This window comes from Myiozetetes cayanensis, unplaced genomic scaffold (genome assembly GCF_022539395.1).
Source record: "Myiozetetes cayanensis isolate MyiCay16 unplaced genomic scaffold, myiCay2020 scf3, whole genome shotgun sequence".
Taxonomy (NCBI): Eukaryota; Metazoa; Chordata; class Aves; order Passeriformes; family Tyrannidae; genus Myiozetetes; species Myiozetetes cayanensis.
In genome coordinates this window covers 47,180,285-47,195,507 of record NW_026087521.1, presented here as the reverse complement: position 1 = coordinate 47,195,507, position 15,223 = coordinate 47,180,285, and the positions used below count along the sequence as shown (strand labels likewise).

The 15,223-nt window shown below is 38.8% G+C and overlaps 1 protein-coding gene across 4 annotated transcripts in view; it reads left to right on the top strand.

The window, feature by feature from the left end:
- Positions 1 to 3,840: 3,840 nt before the first annotated feature.
- The window catches only part of ANKS1B (ankyrin repeat and sterile alpha motif domain containing 1B), a 420,494-nt gene continuing 409,111 nt past the window's right edge, over positions 3,841 to 15,223 (top strand). The window contains exon 1 of one of the 4 annotated variants that reach the window (XM_050323424.1): positions 3,841 to 4,029. In XM_050323424.1, coding sequence (XP_050179381.1) covers positions 3,896 to 4,029 — 134 coding nt within the window. In that variant the 5' untranslated portion in view covers positions 3,841 to 3,895. The remainder of the gene's footprint in view (positions 4,030 to 15,223) is intronic. The other 3 variants (XM_050323422.1, XM_050323423.1, XM_050323425.1) reach the window with 3 other exon arrangements.

Below are 15,223 nucleotides of genomic sequence, written 5' to 3'. Positions count from 1 at the left end.
ATAATCAGATCTATTTAATGCTAATTTATTTTATACCATCAAACAGAACTGATGGTTTATTCCAGCATTTTAAGCACTTTTGCAAAATATCCCTCAGAACTTGTAATAGGGATCTTAGACCTTCCTTAATCTTTATATGAGTGAACTGATGATAGATGGTCCTGAAATAAGATGTTAGTATATTTGCTATTCTACACAACTATTTTTTAATATCATAGATTTAGATGGGTTTTTTTTCAATACTTGTGACTCAGTTTTTCATACTCCTTCCATGCTTCTGCTTGAAAATAGAGAGGGGAAAGTCACAGAATGTTAGAAAGCCTTTATGTCTGCAAATTAATTAGCCTTTATGTCTGGGAGATTGCAGGAGGAAGAAATGAAGAAGTTGTCACCCTGGTATGAGAACAAAGCCGAGTGATAGTTGCACTGTAAAAACGTAAAGGAAACTCCCTGCTTATTACAGTCACTTCCAGTCCTTTCAAATGACAAACCAGTTAAAGAATTTCTAGGTAGGCTAACTACTCTCTCTGGTATTTTAGAAAATGGAAGAAAACAGAAGGTAAAGCATATGTTGTGTTAAGAGGAATTTCGAGATTGAAAGTGTGATGCCACTTAGACACTGACAGCTGCAGTGGTCATAACTTAAAATGTCTTCAAAAATACTAAAATCATAGAATCAAAATTCTGCTGTGGTACAGAACAGAACTGTTCAAAATTTGCATACAATGTTTTGAAAGATCTCTTGGCTGTTTTACAAATTATTTTGCTCATTTGTAACTGCTGCAAATTATAAAGCTATGTCTCTGCTTTCTATGTCTAGTTCATATATTTATCAGACAAAAAATTTTTAACTCTCCATAGTGTTGTCCTGATAGTACCAGGACCAAAGAACATAAAACATTTAAAACATAAAGGGGCCTACATAATCTAATGGGTTTGACCATTTACATTGAACTCAGTCTTGATTTTTTTTTCTTTACTACAGTCCACTATCAATTTCATCTCTGGAAACAGACCAACCCATGTTGTGAATTCTTTGCTTCAGCAGCCCTTGGAATTTATCCATATTTAATCCTTCCATTAAAGAGTGCTGCCTACATTCCTTTTTCCTTTTTCACATTGACAGAATAACTGTTTTCTGCTCTATTTGCTAATGAAACTAAATCCTCTGGTTGGCCTTCACAGTTTTTTGTTAGGCACTAGGCTGATGGGTTTACTGAGGTATGTTTTGAGCCTCACTACATTCATAAAATCTTCCTCAATTTGCTGGCTACTGCATGCATCTGCTCCATTGATATTTCTATCCTGATTCTCCATACTGTTCTTCAACAGCTTTCTGGATGATCTTTTCAATTAGAGCACAGTCTTGAGATTTTGTTTTCCCAAGAAGAATTATGTAACGTTTATACTGAGTCATATTTGCCATCTGCTGAGCCAACCACATAAACAATACAAATTCTTAAAGACCCGAGTCTTTCCTTAGTATCTGCTTCTAATCTAATTTTTCACAAATATGCAGGTTTATGCACATACTCCTGCCTTATGGTTAGTTCTTCATGGAATACTGGCACCTCTTCAGAGGCTCTTAGCAAACTTGAAGAAATCGGTTCATGCAGAGCACGCAGAGGATACATGTGAGAAGGTGTTTATCAAGCAATGCATGTGATTGCACACAAAGGGAAAAGCAAGTGAGAAATATGGGAAAATTATGTCTATCTTAACAGAGGACATCAAGAAGCTTCAGAATGCAGGGGTTTTCTTAGTTTATGCCTAACTTTTTTGGAACTAGTTAATGCTCAAGTGGCCGGTAACGAGATAGAACTTTTTAAGCAAGCTTTAAATTACTGTTTTCCACTGTGACTCTGCTGAGACAAAGGACTTAAGTCCTAATTCATGTGACCATACATTTGTTTATTTAAACCATAATAAAACATTTGTGATCACAGAACCAGGCCTTAAAATTACTATTTATACCAGACTCTTTCAATCAGAAAGACTGTAGTTATAGAATCTCTCCACCTAATAATTTTATGCATGTGCTCAATTCTGTGTCCTGCTGACAATATTGGAGAAGACATAATTTCACATCCTGAAAATGCCAAACTATGTAAATTACATTCTACATAGCTAAAATATACTTTGCTGTGGACAACTATATTGGAATGAGGTCTCCATAAATTTTTTTATCCTTTGTAAGAGAAAATCAGACCCCAGAAAGAAATGTTTATTTGTTTTTAAGATATTAAAAAACTTTAATTAGCTAACAAAAACAAACAAACACCAGTAGAAGTGTTACTGACAGGGACTAAAACAAATAATTTGTGAAATCAACAAGAATCTTTCCACTGCCTTAAATGTACTGTATATCTGGAGTAATAAACACTCTCTAAATAACATAACATTAAAATCCTTGTTATCTTGCCATTGTTGGGCTTTACCTCTTGTGAGCACAGTTCATGGGAGAATGCCACTGATGCCAGTGGGGGAACAGTAAGGGATGATAATTTATTTGCCTGTTTTACCTATGGTTTTACCTACTCAAATTACAAAACTGAAATGGGAACTCGGGGCTGTAATTTGGGTTTCACATGTGCACAGTGTCAAACGGTGCATTTTTCAAGGATGTGCCTATGGGTTGGCCAGCACCGAGTGTTTTCAGCGCAGCTTGAAAGAACCCATTATCCACAAGCAATGATTAATTCTGGTGTCCGGAAAAGTCATACAATTTAAAAGGTCTCTGTAACAGAACCACGAGCTCCAGAAGGGACGATTGGATGTGATACCAAATATATTCAGCTATACCTCCCGTCCTTGGAAGTACTGAAAAGGCACGATCCTGGCGTGTGGCGTTGCGAGCAGTCCCGCCTGCCCGATTCCCTCCTGACCTCCGCGGAGCCCGGGTTTTCCTTTTTGCCTACATCGTTTCGCTCAAGGAAGCCGGCTGGCGTGTCCGTGCGGAGCGTCCTGCTGCGTCCCCGGATGGGGAGGAATCCTTGCTCGAGCCACCTCCTCGCACACACGCACAACCCACGGGCACAGCACCGTGACCCCACCAACCCCGCCCGCACCTGCTGCCAATTCGGCCCGGGACGAGTGTCCCTCAGCGCCCGCCCTCCGCTCCTCGGCGAGGCTGCCCCCCATCCTCGCCCTCAGCCCCGCTCGTCCCGGCACCGGGTGCCCCCCATCCCCTCCGCAGCGCGGGGAGGCGCGGCCGAGCGCTCGCTGCCGCCGCGGGGGGCGCGGCCCGTGCACCTGGCGGGGCGGGCGGCGCTCCCGGCTCCGCAGTGGGGCGCGGGCCGGGCGGGGCCAGCAGGGCGGAGGAGCGGGCTCCGCGGATCGCCGGGACCGCCGGGGCGGGCGGAGGGGGCGCCGCGCCCGGGCAGCCACTGGGAGCGCGCCAGGCGCGTCTCCCCAGCAACGAGCCTGACAAGGCAGGGCTGCGGCTTCTCCCTCTTTCCCTCCCTCCGGCCGCCCTTCCCCGTTTCCGTGCACCCGCCTGCCCGCCCGTCCGTCCGTGAGGGTCGTTATCCTCGTCAGCCCGGCAGGGCACGGCGGCTGACACTGCCCGCTTTCCCCGCCCCATCCTCCGGGCCGGGGCTGTGTGTGCATGGCAGTGTGGGGGAGGTTCTTTATTGGCCTCGTCCTCCCTCCCTCCCTCCCGCCGCCCCCCTTCACCTTCCACACTCCACCCAGAAATGATCCAGTGAAACTAGGAGGAGGTGATTCTCCTCCTCCCTCCTGCTGCTGCTCCTGCTGGTCTGGAAGGGACTGCAGGAATCTCTGCTGTGCTCTGCTCTGAGGCAGGGTCTGGGGAGGGGAGGTCGTTCTGTGGAGGGAGGGAGCCGCTGTGGCCCGGGGTGCAGCTCTCTCGCGGGGGGCTGCTTGGTTTCCGACCATGGGGAAGGATCAGGAACTGCTGGAAGCTGCTCGCACTGGGAATGTGGCTCTGGTGGAGAAACTCCTCTCTGGGAGGAAAGGAGGGATCCTGGGCAGTGGATCTGGAGCTATCCCCTTATCCAGCTTATTGAGGTAGGGACATCGTTTCCCATCAGCTGCTGGGGTTATTAACCTCTTCTTCTGTATCATCATCATCATCATTGCCCCTCTCATCTTCATTTCCATTCCGGCATCCTTCATAGTAACAATAAATCGTTCACTCTCTCGCCAAGTACAAGCGTGCCAGTGTTTAAAGTCACAGGCAGTCATTTTCTTAATATAGTGGTACTGAATTTCCTGCCTTCAATGCGTCTGTAAGGTCTGTGTGTTCATTCTGTTACTAGCTGTGGTGCAGAACTTACATTTCGACTGCTGTGCTAATATGTACAATGTATTGATTACCCTCCCTTTGATATTTCCATCTTCAAATTGCTCCTTGTAATCACAGATGGAAGTGTTTATCATAGACAAGGCATTGCATTGTGGAATTCTGTGTAAAAAGACGTAGCTTCACCCCATACCCTCACCCGTAGTTGCAGCCCTCACTTGCAGAAGAAATTAGGCATGCCATGGTAATGAGCCTACAAAACAAAGAAAGGGAATATTTTATTTTTTTTTTGTGGGAGATAGGTCGTCAAGGCCGAGGAGGTATAAAACTTAGGGAGCAGGTTAGGTAAGAGCAGCATTACTTTCAAGGTACCTGGGTTTAGTGGAGTGAAAGTGGGTTACTGGCCATATTGGGTGAAAGGGCTTAACTTTAGTCATTATTATCTCATGCAATCTACAGCATAGCTTTGATGTTAAGTTTCATCATGCTCTTAAGTCAGAGCATTGTCACAATCATCTATGACATCTGGTATTCAAACCAGAGAGGGTCTGCAGCATACAGCCCAGTGCTAATGTTCAACACTACATTAGGCATAGCGAAAGAAGACAAAATGAACCAAAACACTGTTGACCTAGAATTTGAATAAATTGGGGGGTTGGTTTGTTTTTTTATTCGGTAAAGAAAGAAAGGCCTAGTGCAATGGAAATGGATTTAAATGAAAATGTATTTATGATTCTATCGCCAGTGCCTTTCTGTCAATGTTTTTATATTATCTCTGTGTTCCCTGTCAGGGAAACTTTAGTGTTAACCGTCTAAATTATACCTGTTTAAACGCTGTTATAAAGTCTTTCTATTTTAAAGCTGGGTTTAGCGCTGTAAACAACAACAGTTCAGATATTCAAGTTTACCAAAGTTCTGTGGCGTCCCAGTTCAATTAGGTATTGCACCATTGTTGAATTACTAATCCATTGACCAAAATCAAAACACACCATGTGACTGCTTTTTGTACTGTACTCAAATAGGCTGCTTAGCAAGGAGTATGCCAGATAGTTGGTTCAATTGAAAATATGAGTCTTCTTAAAATGTGATAGCCATTTTTCTAAGTACAGAAGTAAGTTCACTTCAGTACAATGACTAGTCATTTATAATCTAGTTCTACTGCGTGATTTGTGTAGTGACTTTCTTCAAGGCTAGTGCTCGTGCTATATTCCTGCACTGTTACTTTCATGTTGTGTATCGTAAGTTCTGTATATCCAGAGGGAGCATATTTGCTTGTGCTTTCCTTTCTTTATTATAAACAGCAGTGGTTTATGTTGTGTGTATGGAACACATGTGTTTTGTATATACAGATGGGTCACAACAGTCATTGTTTGTTACTCAGAATTTAAGTATTTTAGGTTGTAAAGTCAACTGGCTTTTTTTTTCCCCAGAAGTGCGCTTGGCTTAAAGAGAAGTAAAGCAAAATAAAACATGTACCGTTATATTTATGATATTTCTTACAAATGTTGTAAAGAATGTCTATGTCTTCTGTTAATGTAACTTCGAAAATTAAAGGTGAGCTTTTCGCTATGCTGCATACAGCTGTATGCTAAAGTATTTCTAATTTAGAGAGAATTCAGAATTCAGTAATGGATTGATGCACAAATGTTCACAATCTAGCACACTATTCAACATAATGCCTTTGAGAGGATTCACCAGGAGTGCTCAAAGTAGAAATTACTATGCATTATAAAATTTGTTTTCAAGAAAAAAATTATATGTGCCAGGTATTTTAACATACCTTCATTTGGGAGATGTTCCATGGTCTAACTGATGCCATTAATGATGAATTAAGTCTAGAATGACATGCAAGATTAGGATTGGATCTATCTTGGTACAGAACACATGGAAACAAAGTGAGGTCCTGAATACTGATGTCTTGATCCTGTTTAGGAAATCAACACTTGCTGAAAATAGCAAAGTTGTAGAAGAGCCATAAATGTGGAGTATAAAAGTTTGCATTTGAGGTTGGAGGGGTTCTGAAGAAGAAGATTCTTCAGTCTTCTATCAGAGAAGCTTCCTAGTAGAGCTAAACTGGTATTTTTGGATGCACTTTATTAGAATAAAAACTGATTTTTAAAGTTATAATAAAAAGAAAGCAATAGAAAAAATACAGGAACATATTTTTCTTCATTTTATGTAATATTTAGGTGTCATTGTGTTTGACAGTATCTCCTGCTGGTTGTAATTATTTCTCAGTTTCTAAAATGGTTCCCCAGAACTTTATGTATCCCATCGTGGTAGAAAGGTCCATGTTGCTTTTTCTTTCTCCTTTTAGCAGTGCTGTTTCTAGCATTAGATTGTGAAAGTCCAACTCTTTCAGGATACAAATGGACTTACACTGTGCCTGATACATTGGTTTAAGTAGTAGTAGTACTTTTCCCCCTTGGATTTCTTCAAAGTCCTGGAGACAACTCAGTTTCTATGGCTGAACTCTCCATGGCAAGATGCCTTTTTTGGTGGAAATTGTCTTTGCAGTAATTATGTGCCTTGTGAATGAAGTGTAATATTCATGAATTGGCAAATGCACATTGATTGTTATCTGAACCAAGGAAAAAAATACCTGAGCTCTGATGTCCTATTTACATTTTTATAACAACTTTTTTTTCTGACTTAGAGTGTTTTATGGTCTTTGGGGGGAAAATAGGGCAAACCTTTGTATGGTTCTGTAGTTGGACCTATTAATTGATGATAATTGCAGACTAAATTATCTAATTTTTAAGGGCTGATTTCTAACTCCTAAGTCATTATATTAAATTATTACAGCAGTTCAGGAAAACAGTTTTGTTCCAGAAGGCTATTTAAGCACATGTATAAATGTATGAATGAATTCCTGTGAGGATTTAAACACATGCTTAGAGTATGTGCTAAGAGCATAAAAATGATGTATGCTTAATTAAGACATCATAGGCACACAGATATCTGTAATAGTCACAATATAATACCTCATGCCCAAATTGATTTACCTAAAACAATGACAACAAGTCAGTGATGTTTGACTGTGTGAACTCTATAACTTGTTTCAGTTCAGAAGAAGCATTGAAGGGCTCTGGGTCAGTCTGTGTTCCCTACCTCCATACTTTGTTCTGTAGTATAAAGATTGTGGGTGAATATACTGAAGGTGAATTCCTCAGGTGTGAAAGTCAGCATAAGGCATTGCAACCTCCTAGAGCAAGAAACCTAAGTAAACACCTGGCATAGTGTAATTTAGTTGCTTAAACCTGGGTCCCTAATTGTATTTTAGATGCCCATGAGTTTCTGAGGCATCTGGTTGGACTGATGGACTTCAACAAAGAGCTGTGGAGTTACATCTAAATTCCAGGTGTGATACACAACGACGTCTAAAGCTCTGTTACGTCTGTGTTGCCTACAGTCTCCAACCCCAAACATATTAGTGCAGGGCTGGGATCTTTTGCTGTGAAACAAGGATATTTTGAGATGCCTCATAAAACAGAGTTTAGAAGATGGAAATGTAAGTTTATTTTTCCTGTTTCTTCTGGGATTCCAGTGTCTGGAACTGTATATGTTAGTATATTAACTATGCTTCATATTAAAAAAAAAAAAAAAAAAAAGTTTTTTGCAAAGAGAATTTTCACATATTTTTCCACAATTTCACTGGCTTTTGTATTATTTCAGTGTAAACACAAAGATTTGACAGTAAAATCCCACAGTCCCTCTAACAGAATGTGTCATTCAATTCTTGTATGCCAAATCTTTAAATGTACATTGAAGGATTTAACACATAACAAGAGTACAGTGTTTCTAACAAAACGTGGTATTTTTTATTTACTTAATTTGATTACCTGTGTATACATAACATGTTTTTATTGACCAACCAGTTTTTCCTTGTTGGACCGAGACAGGCTTCACTTCTTTCAAAGTGTTATTGGTAAAAGTACCTTTGAAGGTTTTAGTGTATCTCAGAGACCTTATCTTATTTTGCCATGTGCAGTCATGTACATGCCTGTTTGCCCTACTAATACGTTACAAGCTGAAGAATGGATAGTTCTTGATTATATGCTAATTTTTAGTCTTTATAAATTGTACATGTTAAAAGAGCTTTGGATTTTTAACAGGACTGTGGGATTGAATATTAATTAATGTGCACTGGCACACATAGTAGGGGAGGTTGAATTGGCCCTTCTTTGCTCTTTGTTGGCTGCTGCCATTACACAGCGTGGGAGGGCGGAGCAGCCAGCCTGGAGCTGGTTTTTCCTCCTCTACACTTGGCAGACTGTGGCAGGGAATGGCTCCATTCTTTGCTTAGCCTTACTTAGCGCAGCTACACCATGTATAGGCCTGGCCCAAGTTATTTCTCCTCAAAAGTATAAGAAACGTGGCAAGCAGATTGTCAGTCTGTGAGTTGCAATCTGTTTCCTCATCTGTTTCTCAGAGCAGTGTCTTGCTCGTAGCAAAGCCACAGTTTAGCCTGATGGCCTCAGTGCACGCTGACAACCACACAGATCCTCTTCTGTCCTTGTGCAGAGCCCTCTGATTCATTCAGCTTTCTTTGCAAAAACAGATCACCCTCAGATATGGCTTGTAGAGCAGAAAGGATTTAAAATGTTGGAATACTTTATGAAGCTTTACATAAGTTTTAAAAAGTTTTTTCATGTTATAATTTAAATAGCAAATGGGTCACCTTATCAACAAAATTAAGGCAACTAGGTCTGTTCTTCATTACAAATTGTTTAAAGTAAGGGAAAGTTTCTTGGGTTGATTTTATAAGGAGATTGTATTATGTGAGACTTGAAGTGACAGGATTCTGGGCTCACATAATTCTGAGGTCACTTGTTTCTGTATTAGAAGGTATTTATTTCAGACAACCAGCACAGATAATAAAAGTATTTGTTACATAGTTCAGTGGGGCATCTGGTTAGTCTATCTCAATTCCTCTATTACTGATTTTAATTACATTACTTTTAGTTAATAAATGGAGGGGTTTGTAATGATGTCCTAAATAGAGGATTCTCAGATTCCCCAGTTAACCTTCTTTAGAGTAGGAAACTTAAGTTTTCAGGACAATACTTAGTTTATCCTGTTTGGTATTAGTGATAGTTGATTCCTACCTTTACTCTGCATGTTTGCCCTTTCAAATGAATGAGCTTCTCTTAACCTTCATTTTGTCATTTTCTACTTTTCTTAGACTTATATTTATTCTCATTTTCAATAAATGCTTTCAGTCAAAGTTAAGACAACATTTTATCTATGGAATTCTGTAGATTTCTTTGTGAGTTTGAAATATTTACAATATGTAATTTAGCAATATAGCAGTATCCAGGACATCTGGTAGATGGTTGAGGGCAAGGAATTTGCAAACTCTAAGTAGTGAATCATCCCTAGGAGTTGAGAGTGATACTGGATTCAAGGCTTTGTAGTTAATATCTGTGGATAAACTTCTCACTTCTCCATACTCCAGAACTTGTTTTTGGAGTGTTGTTCAAGTGTACTATTACTTTTCTAATATGTTAGAGTAAATGCAAAAAATGACCAGCAAGAACGCTAAATCTAGGCTAAAATCTTCCAACTTCATACTTATCTGCCCATACATAGGATCAAGATATGATAACAACACTGGGAGGACTGCTGGAGTTTATGATGGAGTCAGGCAGACTAGTATGAGAAATTTTACAAACGTGTTAAAAAGGAGAAGGTAGGGAAAAACCTTCAGGAAGTTGAAGTGTCTGTAACTTAAAACATTTCTTTTAGAATTCTTAGCCACTTCATGGCTACTGTCTAACTCCACAGAGGACCCTATAAATGCATTGTGATCACCACCTTCTTTTCCCTCTTGTCTAATATTTCTGATTTTAGTGGTTCAGTAATTCAATAGAATCAATGCTGCTTTATATATATTAAAATTGACATATAACATTACTTTTTTTATGTGGTAATGTTATAGCAGAACTAAGGGGAAATAAATAAAATGGAGAATGATGTTATCTGAAAGGTCTGCTGTCTTGTGAAGGTTGAAAAATGTTATGAGGAGCAAATACAGATACTTTTAGGACAAGCATTTTCATAGTGCACTAATGATCCGAAACAGCCATGTTTCTAAAAATTTACAGTAGATTCTTTTATTTGCCTCAGTTTCAGTTTATATGGGTATTCATGGATGAACTGTTAAGGAATGCTTAGAGCTCTTGGCCATTTTCTTACTGTCCTGATGTAGGCACTAGTTGAAACATCCTATAAACTGCTTTGATTTTTGCTACTGTTATATAAACCCTAAGGGACAGTGTAATGTAGAGTGCAGTTACAGTTCCTTTCCTTCAGCAAGCTTAGCCTGCTCATCTGGAGAGATGACATATACAAGAGTTTCACATCTGGAATTCCCTTCTGCCAAGGAATTTCTCTGCTGGCCACTTCCAGTCAGACTACATGTCCTAATGATACTTTAAGGTAAAATATCTTGACAGCATAGTAAGCAGTGTTAATTTCTGCCAACTGATATGACATTTTCATGTACATGGACCCTTCTGGGAAATAGGGAATAGAATTTCTTTTGAACCTTATAGCCTTTGCGGGAAGACTTTTTTACTTTTAATTACTTTTTCCTGATGCCACTATTTTCAGTATGATCACGTTAAGAAGTGATACAACAAGTGTTCTGCACCTCAGCTAACATCTATGAGTTTCTAATAACGCACAGGTATCTACTGTAAGAAAGATTCTGTGAGATTTAATTCCAAGAGGTTATACTTTTATTAAGATCTTTTTACTCTGTTTCCTATATATTGTACATATGTTTTCTGAAGACAGAAGAAATGCTAGAAATGACATCTTTAGTGCAATTTAGTTCCACTTTAAAACACACAGTGGCAGTTATGTTTCTCTAGGTGTTGGTGTCAGTGCTAGGTGTCTAAGTTCCCATTATAGCCAATGGTCAATAGTCAGTACAGTTAGGGAGGATACAGAGGGATTGAGCTCACCCCAAAAGTAAATATTGAATGATTTTATTTCAGACTGAAACTCATCCCTAATTTAAATATTTTTGTAGGTAAACGTTGAAGAACAGGAAAACAATTCTAATTGAAGGTATATGTAGAGTATATAAAGATGACCTCTTATATAGCAGGGTTGAAACAAAATTTGGGTATCTTTCTTTCCTTCCATGTTTTAGAGCTGATTCGGATTAATTCAGAAGCAGTAGATATTAGGTACTGATCAGATAATTAATAGATTAGCTGGTCAAGAGGCAGAATCCCTGAGAGTTGGAGATACATGAAAATTACTTAAAATGCATAATGTTGTATCACATGAGTTTTGCTGAAAATGCATCAAGTGTACAAGAAAGAAAGAAGTTAGTAAACAGTAGCTGGAGTTGCAACTAGTGAGGGATGGGAAAGGCAAATGTAAATGTATTGACAGCAAAAGAAAATGTGAACCCAGTGTTCACTGGGGCCGGAGACCTAGTGACAAACTCATGGAAAAGGCAAGGACTGATGGCCTTTTCTCCTTTTTTTTTTTTTTTTTTTTTTTTTTTTTAATGGTAAAGTTTGACTTGCCAGGTTCTTCAGCCTGCTAGGAAAATTTTTTGTGGTAATGAAACATTGCCCACAGTAGAGGAAGATTAGGGGAACATTTAAATTCAAGGGACCAGTGTTACTGTGAGACCACTGTCAATTTTTGGAAGATCATGTCAAACTTGGGAAGTTTCTGATGACTGAAAAAGGAAAATGTCATGCCCGTATTCAGAAATAGCATAAGGAAGGTTCTGGGATCATCATGCTCATCCTAGGCAAAGTTACAGAGCATAGCCTCATGGATGGAGTTTCTGCTTGCATGAAGGATAAGAATGTGATTGGGAATGGCCATTGTGGATTTACTGAGCCTAAATCATGCCTGACCAACCTTAATTGCTTTCCACAGTGAGGTAACTGCCTCTGTGGACACAGGGGAAACTGTGAGTGGTATTTTACTTTAGAGCAGTCTCAGTGAAAATGGTGAGCTATGGACTGAATAAGAGGATGATAAGATGGGTTGAAACTTGGCTGGATTGCATGGCTGTGAGGGGTTGTGATCAACAGTACAAAACTCAACTGTTGGTGTATACTAGAGGGTTTTCTCAGGATACAAGAGCCAGTATTGATGGTAATATATCAAGTATAGCAGGTTTGTAGATGACACCAAATTGGTGAGAAACAATTCATATGAAGAATTGCTGTAAAGAGGGACAGGCTGGAAAAATGACCTCATTGGAGCCTCATGAAATTCAGCCAAAGACATTGTGTAGTGTTTTAGCAGGAAGCGAATGTCCACTTGCACCAGCACAGACCCTTATGCTGGAGTTGGACAATTTTTTGTGTTTTACTTCTTTTTGTGATACCTTAGCCATTACAAAACCACAAATATCACATTTAATCTTTGAGTTTACACATCAGTAACTCCTTTGTCCTGTAAGAATGGTGTGATTGGTGTGTGGATTTTCTCCTAATCCTTCGTAGCCTGTAAAGTATTCATGTTGTCATAGTATGATAAGTTTCCGGGAAATAGATGCTTTTTGGAGAAGGTAAGAAAAAAAGTAGTTTTGTAAATCAGAATTGGGACTAGGTATTTTCCCTCTGCATATTTCTTGAATTTCAGACCTTCATGATATAACTTTCTAGTGTCATTATTACTGGTAGTTCTGAGAATTAACTCTTGAATTTCGTGTTTATTTAATGACTTGTCAGGGTCATTGTTTTCTTTTTTTAAGTGTCACTAGATTATCAATAGTGGATTTCCATGTCTAAGTTATATTTGCAAATTAACCCCCCCAACATATTAATATTAGCAGTTTGACCCCATAATCTCAATTACGTCATCGGTAAGGTTTCCTAAGAACATAATTTACACTTATTTTTAGTTTTTAGTTTTCTCGAGTAATTATTTATCCACTTCCATATCCTCCTTGTCATCTGTATAGTTAATTTGTCAGAATATGCTCATAAGTGATTTGCAATCACTCTCCTTCCTGTTTTGTGCACATTTGTTGCAGAGCAGTCTCTTGTATAACCGAGTGGTAATGACCTGCCAGGGATCTTATCACAGAATGTGCACAAATAACATTTCAGAGAACCAAATATTTAATTTGTGGAAGTAAAGCATACGGCATGTATTATTTGTGTATGTTACAAATCTGTTGTTTGCCTGTCACGACAGTTAAATCTATCCCCTCTATTTTTACTTTCATGTAGTCTATGTAAGTCTTGATTTCAGAAGCACAGGAGTCATGACATAAGCAGAAAATGAAGCCTCTAAAAGTGTGGGATAGGCATGTGTTCTGCGTGAGGAGATGTGGGTAGAAGACAGGTGGAGCAAGAGAAATCTGAATCGAGGTATTTGGAGTGTTTTGGCAAGTAGGCTGTATATAGAAGTCTGAAAAGGCTGGAATGCTAGAAATAGTTGGTGAAGGAAATGGATATAAATATTGAGACGAGGAATAAGAACTGAAACTGATTGACCAGGGAGGTTAGCACTACTGAGGAGAGTGAGGCAAGTTCAGGAGATAAACTACGAGGAACAAGGCAGAATGAAGACAAATTCATTCATCAGAATAAAGCGAAAATGTATGTGCACTGAAATATAATTTTCATTCAAAGCCTGACATTTTCGTATTTCCCTACTACAACAAAGATTTGTGAAATGCATTTACAAACTGTCATTTTCTTTTAGTGTTAAAATAAACCACGATAATAGTGGTTAATAAAGTATCACTAGTCATTCCATTAGTTTAAGTGGAAGAAGTTGTTGTGATAAATCGTCTAAAGTTTTGCCAAGATGACACTACATGGTGAAATTTCAGGAGTTCTAGTTTACTTTCTTGTTAATGATAAAAATAAGCTTGCTAGTGCAGTTTTTTATGTAGCCCCTGAATGTAAGCACTGCATGTTTTTTTTAATGACACAGTCCTGTAGTCTTTTTTTTTCCCAAGGTTTTTACCTCAGTTGCAGCCCAGGATATACAGTGCTCATTAAATAAGCAGTTATTCAGCATTTATTACTTACTATTCAGTATTTAGCCCCAAGTGTTATTTACTGCACACAATTCAAACTCTCCTCTGGAAAAAGAATGATTCATTTTTCTCCTGGGCTTTTTTTTGGGTGGTGTTTGTCACTATGGTATCTGACTGCTTCACAGAATTAATGAGTTTACTGTCCTAGTATTTCTGTGACTGGGTAGGGGTTTTTAATATCTACACTTCACAAATGCTGACTGAAGCACAGTTAGATAATGACAAGAAGTATGCACTGACTTGGTGTTTCTTCATTTTTCAAACGATGAATTTTCACAGTTATTAATAATATTAATATTCATATTAATAATATGGTTAGTGTAAAATCATAGGAGTGGCTCTTGATTCAGATATTCAGAAAGAATATCTGTCTAGCAAAGTACTCTTTTCAGTTTTGACTGGGAGTTAAGAGCCTGGTCTTGGAAGAATATAATAGCAAAACAAGCATATAGCAAGTAACACTTTCTCCAGTGTACTCTTACAGCTTTTAACAATTTACAGCAGCTTTCCAAGACAGATGTATTGTCTTTGTATTTAATACCTCCGGTGGATTTTTCTTCCATACATGTGTTCAATTGGTCTTTGAAGCAATGAAAATGTTTAGCATTCATAGCATCTCACAGCATGGGTTTCACTTCTTAATGAAGTATTATTTGAAGAACGTTCTCTATAAATTAAGTAGCATTTTAGACATTTAAAGTGATAAAAATCAGTTCAGATCTTCACAAGTTTGTTTCTGAAGTACAGAGATGAATAGAATTCAGTTATGTGGTGCAGCATTAAGCTGTTCAACTGATTTAGTAAATACCAATGCACCTTTTAATACCTTTGATTTTCAAAAAGAACAGAATTCTTATTCTATCATCCCCATTTTAGGGGATAGGCCTTCAACTGTTCCAAGATCAGCATTCATTGCACAATAA